At 35.3% G+C, this 14,137-nt stretch overlaps 1 protein-coding gene across 1 annotated transcript in view; it reads left to right on the forward strand.

Moving 5' to 3' along the window:
* Nucleotides 1-14,137, forward strand: part of LOC132117872 (ADAMTS-like protein 3) — a 172,676-nt gene that overhangs the window by 23,708 nt on the left and 134,831 nt on the right. The window contains exon 3 of the mRNA XM_059527206.1: nt 7,414-7,533. Coding sequence (XP_059383189.1) covers nt 7,414-7,533 — 120 coding nt within the window. The remainder of the gene's footprint in view (nt 1-7,413; nt 7,534-14,137) is intronic.

Raw genomic sequence — 14,137 nt, forward strand, 5'->3', positions numbered from 1 at the left:
GATAGGCCTCTGGTACCAGCTCATAAGCTTTCAGTACAGCCTCTTTAACCTTATGATAATTTTGACTATCACAAGCATTTAAAGAAGAATAAGCTTTTTGTGCCTTACCGGTTAACACACACTGCAACATCAAAGACTGTTCAGAATCTGGCCATTTCATAACATCTGCCAAATGTTCAAACAAACTGAAGAATGTGTCTACATCAGTTTCACTAAATTTGGGTATCAGCTTAATATTATTGGCTACATCCAACCCTTTTCTGACCAAACTGGTTAGACCACTTGTACTGTCCCCCATTTTACCCTCACCAATTAACTGAAACCACAAAGCCTCAACCTCCAATTTGCGAATTTCAATTTCACGATTCACAATTCACGATCTTATACCTAGCGGCCACCTCTAACAACTGTTCTTTCGTTAGTTGATCAAACAATCCCTCACTAACAGACTCAAAAAAATCCATCTAAAACAGCAGCCATTATCTATTTTTCTATTCAGCAGAACTCGTAATCGAGTGCTTTAATTTACAAGCACCAACAAGTGATTATTCCCCCTACTCTCTCTCTTCCCCCCTAAAATAACTCAACCCTAGTCTTCATGCCTCCACCAAGAGTCGAGTATTTTTAAGCATTCAAATACCGTCAGATGTATAAACTCACGGACAAACCAGTGAGACATACAATAGCGGCAGCGCTCTCAACTCAGCGTCAGCACACTAAAATAAAAAAATCAACGCAATGCGTTGCTAAACCTAATGGGGAACATCACCATTAGTGTAACAAAATACAGAGTTCGCTGACAATTTACCTTTCAGCAATATTAGCTTACCGAGTAGACTACACATACACAACAAAATCCTGCCAGAGCTAACCTAACACTGTATAGCCTAGAGAAAAAAGAAACGTTCTTACAAGGTAAACTCTTAAGAGAAATCAATACACTAACCATATGGTCTATTTCGGTTACCACTTATTTTCTCTTCAGTTGAAAACAACAATGAAGAAAATCCACCTTTTTAAAGATTTCCCAGAAACAAACAAAACACCCACTGTTTGTTAGCGCTAGCACGCCAAGAAACACGCAGGTGAATCGAATACCCGTCAAATACGCTCCGCCTATAGACCACACAGGCACTAGCAAAAATTTTACAATACATTTTTTCCTTGTTCTTATCAATAGAACAAATTCCAAATTCTATCAAACATTTGAGGACGAGCCCCCAATTGTTACATTCCGGCTCAAGGAAGTAACAAAAATAAAGGGATCAGAGTCCAAAATTAAATTAAACAAAATATTTATTTTACATCTAGGGGTGATATGATAAAGAAAAAATATGTTCGACAAAAAATAAACAAACAATAAAGAAAAAAACAATATGAAGGTCCAGCTCCTGAGCACAACTGCAGGATAGGGGTCAGAACTCCTTCCCACAAAGGACAGCCATCTTAAATACTGCTTTCCAAATTCAACACAAGTGTGGATCCTTATCTGGCAACCTATAGGAAAAAGAGAAAACAACAGAACAAACCCAAAACAAAACTGAGCCGTAACAATACAGTATATATGTATGTAAACTACTGTTCAAAAGATTGGGGTCAATAAGAGGTCTGCATTTGTTTAATCAAAAATACATTCATATTTTAAAATATTATTACAATTTAATAATAATATTTAGTTTTCTGTTTGAATATATTTTAAAATGTGATTTATTAAAGTGATGCAAAGCAGAATTCTTCAGTGTCACATGATCCTACACAAATATGCTGATTGGCTGATCAAGTAATTTTTTTCTATTATAATATATTAAAAACAATTGTTCTTTGGAAATTGTGATTTTTTTGTTTTGTTTTGTAGATTCTTTGATTAATAGAAAGTTCAAAAGAACAGCATTTCAAAAATCTTAACATAATCTTAACACAAATTTTAACATAGAAGTCTTTATTGTCACTTTGATGAATTCAGTGCATCATTGCTAAAGTATTAATTTCTTTAAAAACTAAATCTATACATATTTAATGCATTCATATTTATATTTATAAATATATATCATCCACTGCACTCTCAAAAACGCTGGCCTGGTCAGTATTCTTCAACATGTTGGCCATGATATATTGAGTTTAGAGAAATCTAAATTTGAATTGTGCTTTGAAAAAAAAAAAAAAAAAGTTGGTAGGTTTCTTTTATGACTCACTATGCGTCTACATTTCTATAGCTTCTGCCAATAGTAACTGACTGTCGTAAAAAAAATACTCTGAAAGCTTTTATGTGACGTCAGGGACATTATATTATTGTCTTACAAGAGGCATGTGACCCAAATTGTTGTTGACGCTTTTTCCAAAGGATTTAAAGTCAGGATGCTTTTACCACCCCATAGACACTGCTCAGAGTAAATGATGAATCTTCATTGTCCCACTGACTTCAGAGCTGAGGAATGTTCGAGTGACCAGATGTTAACCTGGCCCTGTTTTAACGAAGCTCTCTTTCTGGAAGTTATGATCCAGGATTAGGTCTTCCTCTGACTGTACCGATCCTTGGCACCGAGCGCTGAAAGTCAAAAGCTTATCTAGGGTTAGTCCGGTCTGAGAAAAGCACTGGCCTGCTGCCATAAACTCAGAGACCAGCCAGAGTTTTCTCCACATTGTTGAGTAGACTCACTCTAACAGCGCCGTGACATTCCTTCACTCAAAGCCGAGCCTTTCGTTTCCAATCTTTGAAGTTAGAACTCACGGTGCGGCAGTCGACTTAGTGCTTTACTTATTTGGCACTTATGCCCTGCTGAGACAATGTATCTACAGTTCCCTAATAGAGTGCCTGATGAAACATCTTCTGGCACATAAAAACACGCACACCTGTGCCGGCTCTTGGAAATGCCAGTGGAAGTGAGCGGAGCCTTTAGTAATGAGTTTGTTTGTGGCTCTAAGTTGAAAGAAACCCAGTACGGTTACTCACACGTTGCCTGATGTTCAAGTCGAATCAAAATCAGGGCAAATTACAGAAAGAGTTAAGAGCCGTTCACAGCCAGGCAGATAGTGCTGAGCATAAAGTTTAATTAAACATTCCAAATCTATTGTTGGAATCTCTTTTAGATTTCTTTTTTCTTGGTGATGAATGATAAAAGCATCAACCAATCAGAATCCACTCAGCTTTAAAGTTCTATAGCATTTAGAAACTGCAGTGCACACTTATAACATTATCATCTTGTGGTGTGGATGCTAATATAGTAAGTATATAGGATATTGGATTTTTGCAGATATTTTTCAGTATGCTTAACTATAACAATAAATGTGAAGTTTTAAAAGCTAACTATATGAGAACTTTCTATTTAAAATTAGAATTCTGTTAGAATAGGTAAGCCAACACCACAGCTACACTCCCTGGCCAAAAAGAAAAGTCTCACACATTAGACTGCCTTTAGCTTTGATTACAGTGTGTATTTGTTGTGGCATTGTCCCAGAAACCATTTATTTTCATCAAGAGTTGCATTTATTCTTGTATTGACAATGGCAAAGTCAAACCCTTCTTCAAAGTGGACTCCATCACATCCCAAACTTTCAACATGGTTAAGGTCACGACTCTGTGGTGACCAATTCATGTGTACAAATTATTTCACATGCTCCCTGAATAGATCTTTTCACAGTTTGAGCTCAGTGAATCCTGGCATTGTCATCCTGGAATACGGACATGGGTATCTCTTCAGACATGGTTGTTTAAGAAATGAAAAGATATACACTGCATCAGTTAGAATTAAAAGAATTCTAACCAAACATAATAATCACTGTAACGAAGATCCAACCATAAACATTGCTTGTTTAAATCCAAACAGTAACTTTTTGTTGATTAAAAATACTAACAGCCAATCAGAATCAACCTGTTTTTAAAGAAATCGAGCATTTAAAGAGGCAGATGATGAAACTGCAGCACACACTTATAATAAACACTACTTTATTGTTTCTTGGTGCGGACACTAATATAGTTATCTTTATCTTTATTGTTATCATTCTTAGTGTGAATAGGCCTTTAAACTGATTTAGAGGCAGCCATCCAAGTACTTTCTCATAAAATAAAGAAGACTTAGCATTAAGCCTATTAAAATCTGATTTGTGTATAGAAACAGAGGTGGCTCTTATGAAAGGAGTTTGAAGCCCTCATCCACTGAAATACTTTTTTTTTTGTTTAGGGCACTTAAAGGATCGTATGTCGGACTGTGAACATCCTCGCAGTGCTTTTTTTGCAGCTCCCTTTGGTTTCTATTCTTGGTTATGAAATGAAAGTCATTCCTGTTAGCCATATTATTTTTGCTCTGTCAGGGCTGTTTCCTATGAGAGATGATGAGAGATGGCTGAGCTGCTCCACTCTTTTCTTTGCTCGCAAGTACGGGAGGGAGTTTGTTGTCGTAAGTCTGTGTGGGCCCCTGTGAGGTACCTTGGGGCCTCATAGGGAATTTATTGGAGTAGATGTCCCCTGCTAACACAGTCAGCACCTGAAGGATTTCTGTGTGTGTGTGTGAGTGCACTCCTGTATACTCGATGATGGCGGGGTGTTTACAGGGGGGCAGAAGGACAGGAGAGGCGACACATGAGACTTGTTTAGGCTGCAAGGAGTCTAGATCGAACTGTGTGTTTGGAGACAGACTGCAGAAACCTACATGACTAACAAAAAACTTAAACACATTTCACACACACAAATACACATTGATTGTGATCAACAAAAACAGAGAGTATCATCTTTGTTTTGACTTTGAATTGATTTATCATGTAATATGATATATATATATATGAAGAGTTTGGTTCCAAAACGCAATAAATCCATTTTGATTAATTTGAGTAAAGTGGCGAGATGAAGAACATTATTTTCTGTTTCAACCTTTAACAATGCATCTTTAGGTTATAATAATATTAAAAATTCAAATCCAGATTTTGATTTTCAAAGATTTATTATAACATTTTATAATCCCCCCCCCCCCACCCCAAATTCAATAAATCCATGATACTTTTTTTTCCAAAATGCAATAAATCCATTGAATAAATATGAAAGTTATTTTTCATATTGAAACTGATAAAAATACACAACATAGTAAGTTGATCCACATATGACAGCCTCTGAACTTGGTCAATATTAATCTTACATACAGGCACTGGACTAAACATACATTCATCACTCAATGCTTCCAAAATGAATTCAATGGGTCATCTTGTTAATGCTTTAAATTAATTACAGCTATAAAAGAACATTTCATCATGAACAAGAACATGAACAATATCACATTAGACTACAAAATAAAATGACATTTCCCTTACTTTAAATTTCCAAAAGTGCATTCATCTTTTCCATGTTACATTCATTTAGTTGACTAGTGCTATGTGCTGTATTAACAAAAACATAAATGGCATTAATACTAACACTAACACAAGCCTACGCAATATCACATTCATAATTTAATTGAATTTGATATAGCGCAGCTTGTCAGTGATCTACAGCTCTGTGTATTAAATGCATCTGAATAATTTCTATTTGAAAGCATGTGATCGAGATTTACCGGTAATATTAATCAACGAATCGGCTTTACTAAAGAGATGCACATCAAAATCATATGCGATTTATTGTGCAGCCCTTGTTTGTTGATCACAAAGTACAAAGTAGATGAGAAGAACTAGGATGCTGGGTGTATTCAGAGCACCGCCATTACTGTCTAGAGCGCGTGGAATGGTGCTCTGTGATATACCTCATTATGCAAAAAAGGGAGATTGGCGTCTGTCGCAGTTTGGAAAAAAAGGGAGAAAACATGACCTAATAAAAATTTACTTTTCAAGTTTTAAGTCAAAAAATGTATCACATTTTGGAACCAAACTCTTCATATATATATATATATATATATACATATATATACGTATATATATATACAAAATGTTACTGCATATCACAATATCACATATATATATATATATATATATATATATATATATATACATACACATATACATATATATATATATGTATATATACAGTATATATATATGTATGTATATATTATATATATATATATATGTATATATTATATATATATATATATATATATATATATATATATACGTGATATTGTGATATGCAGTAACATTTTGTATTAAGGTGTCCTTTTTAAGCGTTAAATGCTTACTATTATAATAACACTTAATTATGCATAATTGCAAGTAAACCTAGGCCAAGTTTTCTCAAAATAATTTATTTAAATCATTTTAAATTTGTTGTCAGTGTTTATTTCTATAGAGTTGTGAAAAATAGTGATGCTGTAGTTGATGGCTGTGTATAAATAGTTTTGACAGTGCTGACAGTGTTGATCAGTTCAGAAATAGATGTTTTCAATTACTGCATTCTGCATATGAGGAAACAATAAATATAAATATTTAAAATTAATTCAATCATTTATGGTTGCAAAACTTATGTTGAACTAATGAACTTCCTCTATGTTGTGAGCCTGAATTTCGAGCCAGTTCTTCTGAATTTTGTCCAGCCCTTACACACACACACACACACACACACACACACACACACACACACATGGATAGCAGGACTGTTAATTCAGGCTTGTCAGTGAAAGTCTGTGTCCTGATGAAAGCGGCTCCTCTGACCATGTGCCAAACTCTGCTGCTCTTTAGGGCGTAAGTGTTTGCAGAAGTAGTCAGCCTCACACACAGACACTCCCTGGGCTCAGGTACAAAATTAGATTCACTTTTGATACCTGGTACATTTTGTTTTGAAGCTTCAAGCACTTGTAAATAGTTCCCCTTTTAATGAGCAGGGAAGGAAAAAAGCTTTTCAGGAGCTCTCTGTGATTTTATAACCTCCTTAACTTCCATAAATTGTTTATAAGTGTGTCACCAGGCCGTTCTGAGAAAGCCGTCGGCCTAGCATTAGCACTGTAAACACATGGTAGCCTACTTCAAATTGGTCTGAACGATTCAGGATTTGGTTCATGTGCTGCAGCTAATCTTTCTCAATAAACCTCTAAGGCGAAGGGAATTTCAGCTCTAACAAACCAGAGCTGCTTTCTCTTCTGTGGGCTTCTTACTGTCTCACAGAGGACTTTTGACACTCTAAAGGTTACATTTTCTTTTATTTTTCCATGCTGTAGTCTTTTATCTCCTATTAGTTTGCGGGATGTCAGAAATGGAGAGCAGCTGGCAGGTTTCATTTTATGAGTCAGGATGACTAGATATATGTGTGTGTATGCAAATAGGCTTAGCTCATGAATATTAATTAGGTCATATTGATGTGTGACACTGATAACATTTGATAACATCTTTTGTATACTTACAATACATTATGGTTTCTCAAAAATGTAAGCTGAAGGCTCCTACATGATGTCCACAGTAATTGAAAAAGTTTAATGTGGTTGTTGTGGTCTTGGTTTACAGGGAGCAGCGAGCCAGACGCAGAGTGCTTACTTCCTCCCTGAATTTGCACTTTCTCCACAAGGAAGCTTTCTGGAAGACACAACAGGAGAGCAGTATCTCACCTACCGCTATGATGACCAGGTCAGAAACACAGCATCACACGCTCAGTACTCATCTGTTTAAATTATTTGTATGAATTAAACCCGAGTCGCACATGCCACTTCCTTTTGTGGTGATTTAATTGCACATCCTACTACTGCTGCTCCAGAATGATCATGGGTCACTAGCTTCTTGAATTTAATACTATCTAATAGGCTCTGTCTACTAGCTGTCTACTAGCATTGGGTAAAATAAAACATTTTTAATTAGGTTTAACATTTTTTTATCAATATTATTCAGTGTTGAATGAAATTTAATTACTTTTATTATGATATATTACTATGCTTCCTATTAATTATCACTAATTATGCTTTGGAACAATCAGTATGTTGAAAACGCACCTATGATGCTGTCGGTAGGTAGATAGCTCATTAGGTTTTGGATCAGATCTATAAATTTGTTATTAGAATTGCATGAGTTTTTTTTTTTTATAGAAAAGTGAACTTGGTGTATGATTGAATGAGTCAGCAATAAAATTTTTAACAATTATATTTTAATGCAACTTTTTCATTGGCCAGATTAGGATCAACTTTTTATAATTTACATTTTATTTTGATGCAGAATAGATAAATGCAATTTCTTAAAGTCTATTGTACATTTATATAAAACATAACATTTTTATACAGTATCGCTCAAATGTTTGCGGTCAGAAAGATCAATTAGATTAAACATTAAACATTTACACTGAATTTCAGATTAATCCTGTTCTTCTGAACTTTCTGTTCTTCAAAGAATCTTGAATTAATTTCATCAAAGTTTCCACAAAAAAACAGTAAGTTTCACATTTAAGTGTTACATTCAAATTACATTTGAAACTATATAAAAAAAATGGTATTTTGAATTGTAATAATATTCCACTATATTACAAGGTTTACTGTATTTTGGATCAAATAAATGCAGTCTTGGTGAGCATAAGATACTTTTTACAAAATCATCAACATTAATGGATTTAATAAACTTTTGTATTAAGCTGTATTTTAGCTTTTAGCTTTATTGACCAATCAGAATCCAGGGCCAGAAGTATCCTTTTTGAAATAGTGAAAGGGTTACTAAATATGGGAGCACAAGACCTGTCGATAATGTAGATTTTTATTTGTTCACAAATCACAGATATAATATATACCTTCAGTGACAGGCGCTGTGTTAGCAGTGGTTCTTTGGGACTCTGCTGTTGGGCTATTTCCTCTCGGTACAATCAGTTAAGGCTTTGAGATCAGCCTCTCGGCTTAAGGGGAATTTGGGCCAGGCCTTCTCGGTAAACCCTCTGTATCAGGAAAGTCCAGGTAAACCTGAAGTTTATAGGCATTATAAAGCTCTGCCTGACTGTTTTGTTTCGAGTGCCTGCCCTGGGATCCATTAACCCAGACACACTGTGTGCCATCAGACTGTTTTGGGGCCTGTTATGGAAACCTTGGTTTGTGTCAGTCCAGCACTTATGTCTGTTTCCAGGCCAGTTGTTATGTTTCTTGACGTGTTGGCATGCATGTCAAGGATGGCTTTTATTATGGTGATTTAATACAGGAATGTGGCGGTGGCTCGGCAACCATGCAAACACATGCTCTTCCTGTTGTTAGGACGAACTTCCAGGCATTTCTGCACACATGAGCTTGTACTAATGCACTGCTGTTGTATATCAATGCTGATAGGTGTGTGAGTGTGTCTGTGTGTGTGTGTGCAAAAAAAATCTCAATGGCTGTATTTGCGATTGCATTCTACCATACTGCTCTTGCTTTTGCTGTGTGTATATATTGCATGTTAATTTATATTTTTCAACTTCCTCCAGTTGATCAATTTGGCATGGATTTCAGTAGTTTGGTTTTAGTTTTTTCCCAGAGTTTAGTTTCAGTATAATTGCACTATTTGTATCATTTAAAAATGTTTTATGTCGTTGCATTGCGGTTGGGTTGTAAATGTTTCAGTTATAGAACATAATGTATAAAAATCTAAAATTTATTTATAGCCATTTTACTTTACTTACTTTTGGAAAGATTAAACATGATTTTAATTGATCAAAAAGAGACCAGTTTGGATTTTAGAACTAAAAATAAAGAATTTTCATTTGAATTGAATCACACATTTTGTTTTTTAAATCAAAGCGCACGATGAAGGAGTTAATTATCCACAGGAACGAAAGGGCACAACCAAACACAAATTCAAATCATCAAACATCAATAGCTGACAAAGCAAAAATGGAGAACACAGATTTTTAAATACTGGGAACACAATCAGTGGGAAACAGAAACAGGTGTGGGGTTAATTAATAAACTAAACAAGAAAAGGAACATTACCAAATAAGGAACTCAGTAAGAACATAACTGTGACAAATTGTGTGCGACAGTTCATGTCTTTTTACAAATGTAAAAAATTGTTTACACACCTGAAATTAAAACACATTACATACCTGAAATTACATTCACCAGTGTTAAAACTTTACTGGGAACAAAAACTACAACAAGTAGTTGTTGTAAGAAAGGTTTATTTGTTCTGCTATTTTTTGTCATTTTAATATTGCTTTTTACTTTGTACTATTATAATATTCATTCATATTTTGAATTATCTCTTAGTTTTTAAATTTTCAGGTTTCATTGTAATTTTGTTGTGTTTTATATATATATATATTCTTTAGCTTTTTTTTTTTTTAAGGTTTGAATTTTTAGTATTTCAACTTAAATGTATTTATTTTAGTAAGTTGCCAAAATATATATAATATAATAATAATATAATAATATAATAATATATAAGATATTTATATATATATATATATATATATATATATATATATATATATATATATATATATATATACATACAGTTTTTAAACAGCACCGGTTTCACATAGTATTTAAACAGTATACAGTTCCCAATGATTTCAACACAGTTTCCATTCTTAGGCAGACACCGAAAATGGCTGTACTGAAAAAAGGGTCCCATTTCTGCCTATTATGGTAGAATAAAGTCTTTTATACTGACTGATGTTTCATATTTAGAATGTGTCAAAAGATGTGAAACCTTTCCAGTCGTCCCGTTTGCAAGGTAGAGGGCTCTTCTTACAAAAGAAAATGCCACCGGCCCCAGTGCTGCGTCTCTCCAGTAAGTCGTCTCTCTTGGCAGAAAGCAGGTGGATACCATCCAGGCCTGTGCCTGCTGAGGTTAGCCACAGATGGAGGGCTTTCCCCTACAGACACGGGGCTTAAACTAATAGATAATGCACATGTTCCCTGCGGGCATCTCTCCGGCCAGCCGAAGCGCCTGACAGACAGGCCCATAGTATAAAGCAGCTTTCCTCCGAGAGCTCTGTAAAGCATATCTAATGGTTTTTTGTGTTGCGCTACCTGCTTGAGACTTTGAGTTTAGCCAGCTGGAGTTTTTTGGCTATGAGCAGCATGCTAGTGCCAGTGTTTCCACTTACAGTCAGTCCAGTCCTTTCTAAAATAAGTTCTCGTTTGAAAAGACGTGACACTGTGCAGGCAGAAGATGGATTTTAAATGGATGGGTTCGGATTGTGTTGATTAATTTAGGTCAAGGAGCAAGCTACGGTCAGGGCGATTTGAACGTCTGGGTTTGAGAAGGTGTTCACCTTGAGAAAGCAAGTGCCAGGTTTCATCTTTGAGGTCTTTGATGGGGTATTGGTAAAACTGGCCCCCATCTGTTGCATGCCGATGTACTTGGATGGAGATTTTAATTGGGAGAGTCAGGCTCAGCAGGACTAAAAGAACTTGCATACTAACTACCTCTGAAGTGAACTATGATGAAGAAAGCAGGAGGGTGTTGAATTTGAGCTGTAAAAAGTATGAGATGCCTTTAATAGTTGGTTTTAAGCTTTATGTATTTGTAGCTAGATGGTGAAGAGGTGTTATGCATCATAGCTATAACTATATTTTGTGTTTTACCACAACTGAAACTATATTGACCAATTAGCATCCAAATTGACATTTCAGCATTTCGATGTGTAGACATGGAGCATTAAAGGAATAACTCACCCAAAAATAAACATTTGCTGAAAATGCACCCACCCTCAGGCCAAAATGTAGGTGAGTTTGTTACTTTATCAGAACAGATTTGGAGAAATTGGAGTCCAAACAGCTGATAAAAATATCACAATCCACAAGTAAACCACACCACTCCAGTCCATCAGTTAACATATTGTGAAGTGAAAAGCTGTGTGTTTGTAAGAAACAAATATTTAATCCTGTAAAAAAAAAAGTCCATTCACCGTTGTCTCTTACATTAAAATCCATCCGCATGTCTAAGCACAATTTTGAATATGTAGTAATTTGTTGTTTCAGTTTTATACATATCTAGGTTTTTATGTATTTGATTTGCAAAATCACTGCTAAAATATCTCAATGGTTGGTGAAATTTAGCAATTACTAGCCAATGTGGCTGGCACAAAAAAGTTAATTTCCTTCGCTGGTTTTAATGCAATATAATCCTATGTGATGGACAGAAGCTTTGTGGGTCCTCTATTAACGTCACACACTTGTGGTTCTCGGATCAGTTCCAAACAGCCCTCAATTCCCAGAATGCACCTAGTAATAATCTGGAGTCTCGTTACATGCAGTGCCTTGCTGCAAAAGAAGTGATGCACACCTCATATACGGCCATCATTAAAGAGTCATTTCATACTCTGCAGAAATGAGTCACAATCAATGGCTGCTTCTGTCTGTAAGTGTAGATGAGATGTAGTGGGCAGCTATCTATCTATCTATCTATCTATCTATCTATCTATCTATCTATCTATCTATCTATCTATCTATCTATCTATCTATCTATCTATCTATCTATCTATCTATCTATCTATCTATCTATCTATCTATCTATCTATCTATCTATCTATCTATCTATCTATCTATCTATCTATCTATCTATCTATCTGTCTGTCATCCATCTATTGTTTCTTCTATTGTTCTTTTGCTATATCTGTCTGTTTATCTGTCTTTCAAGACAAACCTTGGATTCCGAAGTTTGTATGTTTTATAAAACATTAAAAAATTCCATGATGTTTAAAAATGTATCGAAAGTCTGTAGCCCCTTTGACTCTATATTTGTAAATCACAGGCAAGTGAAGCATTTGATTACGCAGCACTTTGGTATTTAGTACAGAATTTTCTCTCAACTTTGTGTGTGTGTGTGTGTGTAAATGTACATGCCAAGCTGCTCCTAATTGTCTCCAATTAAAGCCTGAATTCTTTCCAACTGCTAAAAAACATGTTTCATCACCCCAGTGCCTGCTAATGCTTATAAGGCCTTTTTATGCAATGACACCCTTGATCTATTTTTAATGCGGCATTTCCATAAATTCGCATCTCTGAAACGCCTCTTTTGACTTTCAGGTCCTCGTGCCAAAAAGGATGTTGGTAATGCCAAAGTTAGGATGCTAATCAAGACTCTCTTAGTTATACGGGACATCTAGTGTTTTACCCTGAGCACTTTCAGTCGAGGCTTGTGTAAAGTTCCATTTGCCTAATCCTCAGAGACGCCTGACAAGATGTGGCTCAGTCAGAGGCTAATGCTTGACATTTGAAATAAGATCGCAAAGCATGCGATCAAGTTCAACGTGATATGCAGATATTAGCTGCAGATGTTTTATTATCAAAGGATTTAGTGCTGTGGAGACATAAAACAAGGGCATAATGAGGTTGATGCTGGAAACATTGACAAGAACAAGCCTTAATTTTTTAAGGAATTAATACTTTTATTCAAGGAGGATGCATTAAATTGATCAAATAAGACATTTATAATCTAACAAAAAGTTATGTTTGACATAAATGCTGTTCTTTTGAATTAATCGAAGAATCTTGAAAAAAAGTCACAAAAATATGAAGCAACACAACTGTTGCATCAAAAATCATGTTTGACATTAGTTTTCTGTTTTGACTGAACTTTGCCTCTGATGAAAATACTAAGCAAAAACGTATCCTCAACTACCCTCACAAAGTTCAACATGAACTGCAAAATGACGACCAAACCTCCTGTCTGAAATGAAATAGTTTTTAGTGAAAGACGTTTCATTCATTGTTGCCAAGCCGCTTTCATGGTCACACTGCAGATAGAATTATCCTCAGACCTCGACGTGTCAAGATGTTGATAAGACGAGAAATCAAGATGGAGAAAAAATTAAACATGTTGGAATTGGTAGAGGAATCGTGCCAGGCACGTCTCGCTTCGGGTAAGAATGCAGCGGTGAGATATTTCTATTCCTTTCTGAGAGTTTTATTTGAAATATTTAATTGAGATATTACATCCTCAACTGCCCCCAGCACAGAAATAATAGCAACCAATGTAACAATAACTCATATTTATCATTGCATTGTTCTTTATTAATAGTTGTTCACAACCATTTCCTATCATACATTTATTTTATTTCAGTAGTTTCCCTTACTTTTATGGTGTTTTTGTTCATTTTGGAGCTCGTTATTGACTAGTCACTGAAAAATAGCTGTGTGGAGTGCGTTACATTGTAAATATAACAGCTTATGGCTTTGAAACGACTTGAGGGGGTGTAAATGATGACAGAATATTCACTTTTGGGTGAAGGATTCCTGTAGTGTGGCTGAATGCTGTTATTTCTCGGAGAGAAACACAG

This window comes from Carassius carassius, chromosome 3 (genome assembly GCF_963082965.1).
Source record: "Carassius carassius chromosome 3, fCarCar2.1, whole genome shotgun sequence".
In the NCBI taxonomy this organism is placed as follows: Eukaryota; Metazoa; Chordata; class Actinopteri; order Cypriniformes; family Cyprinidae; genus Carassius; species Carassius carassius.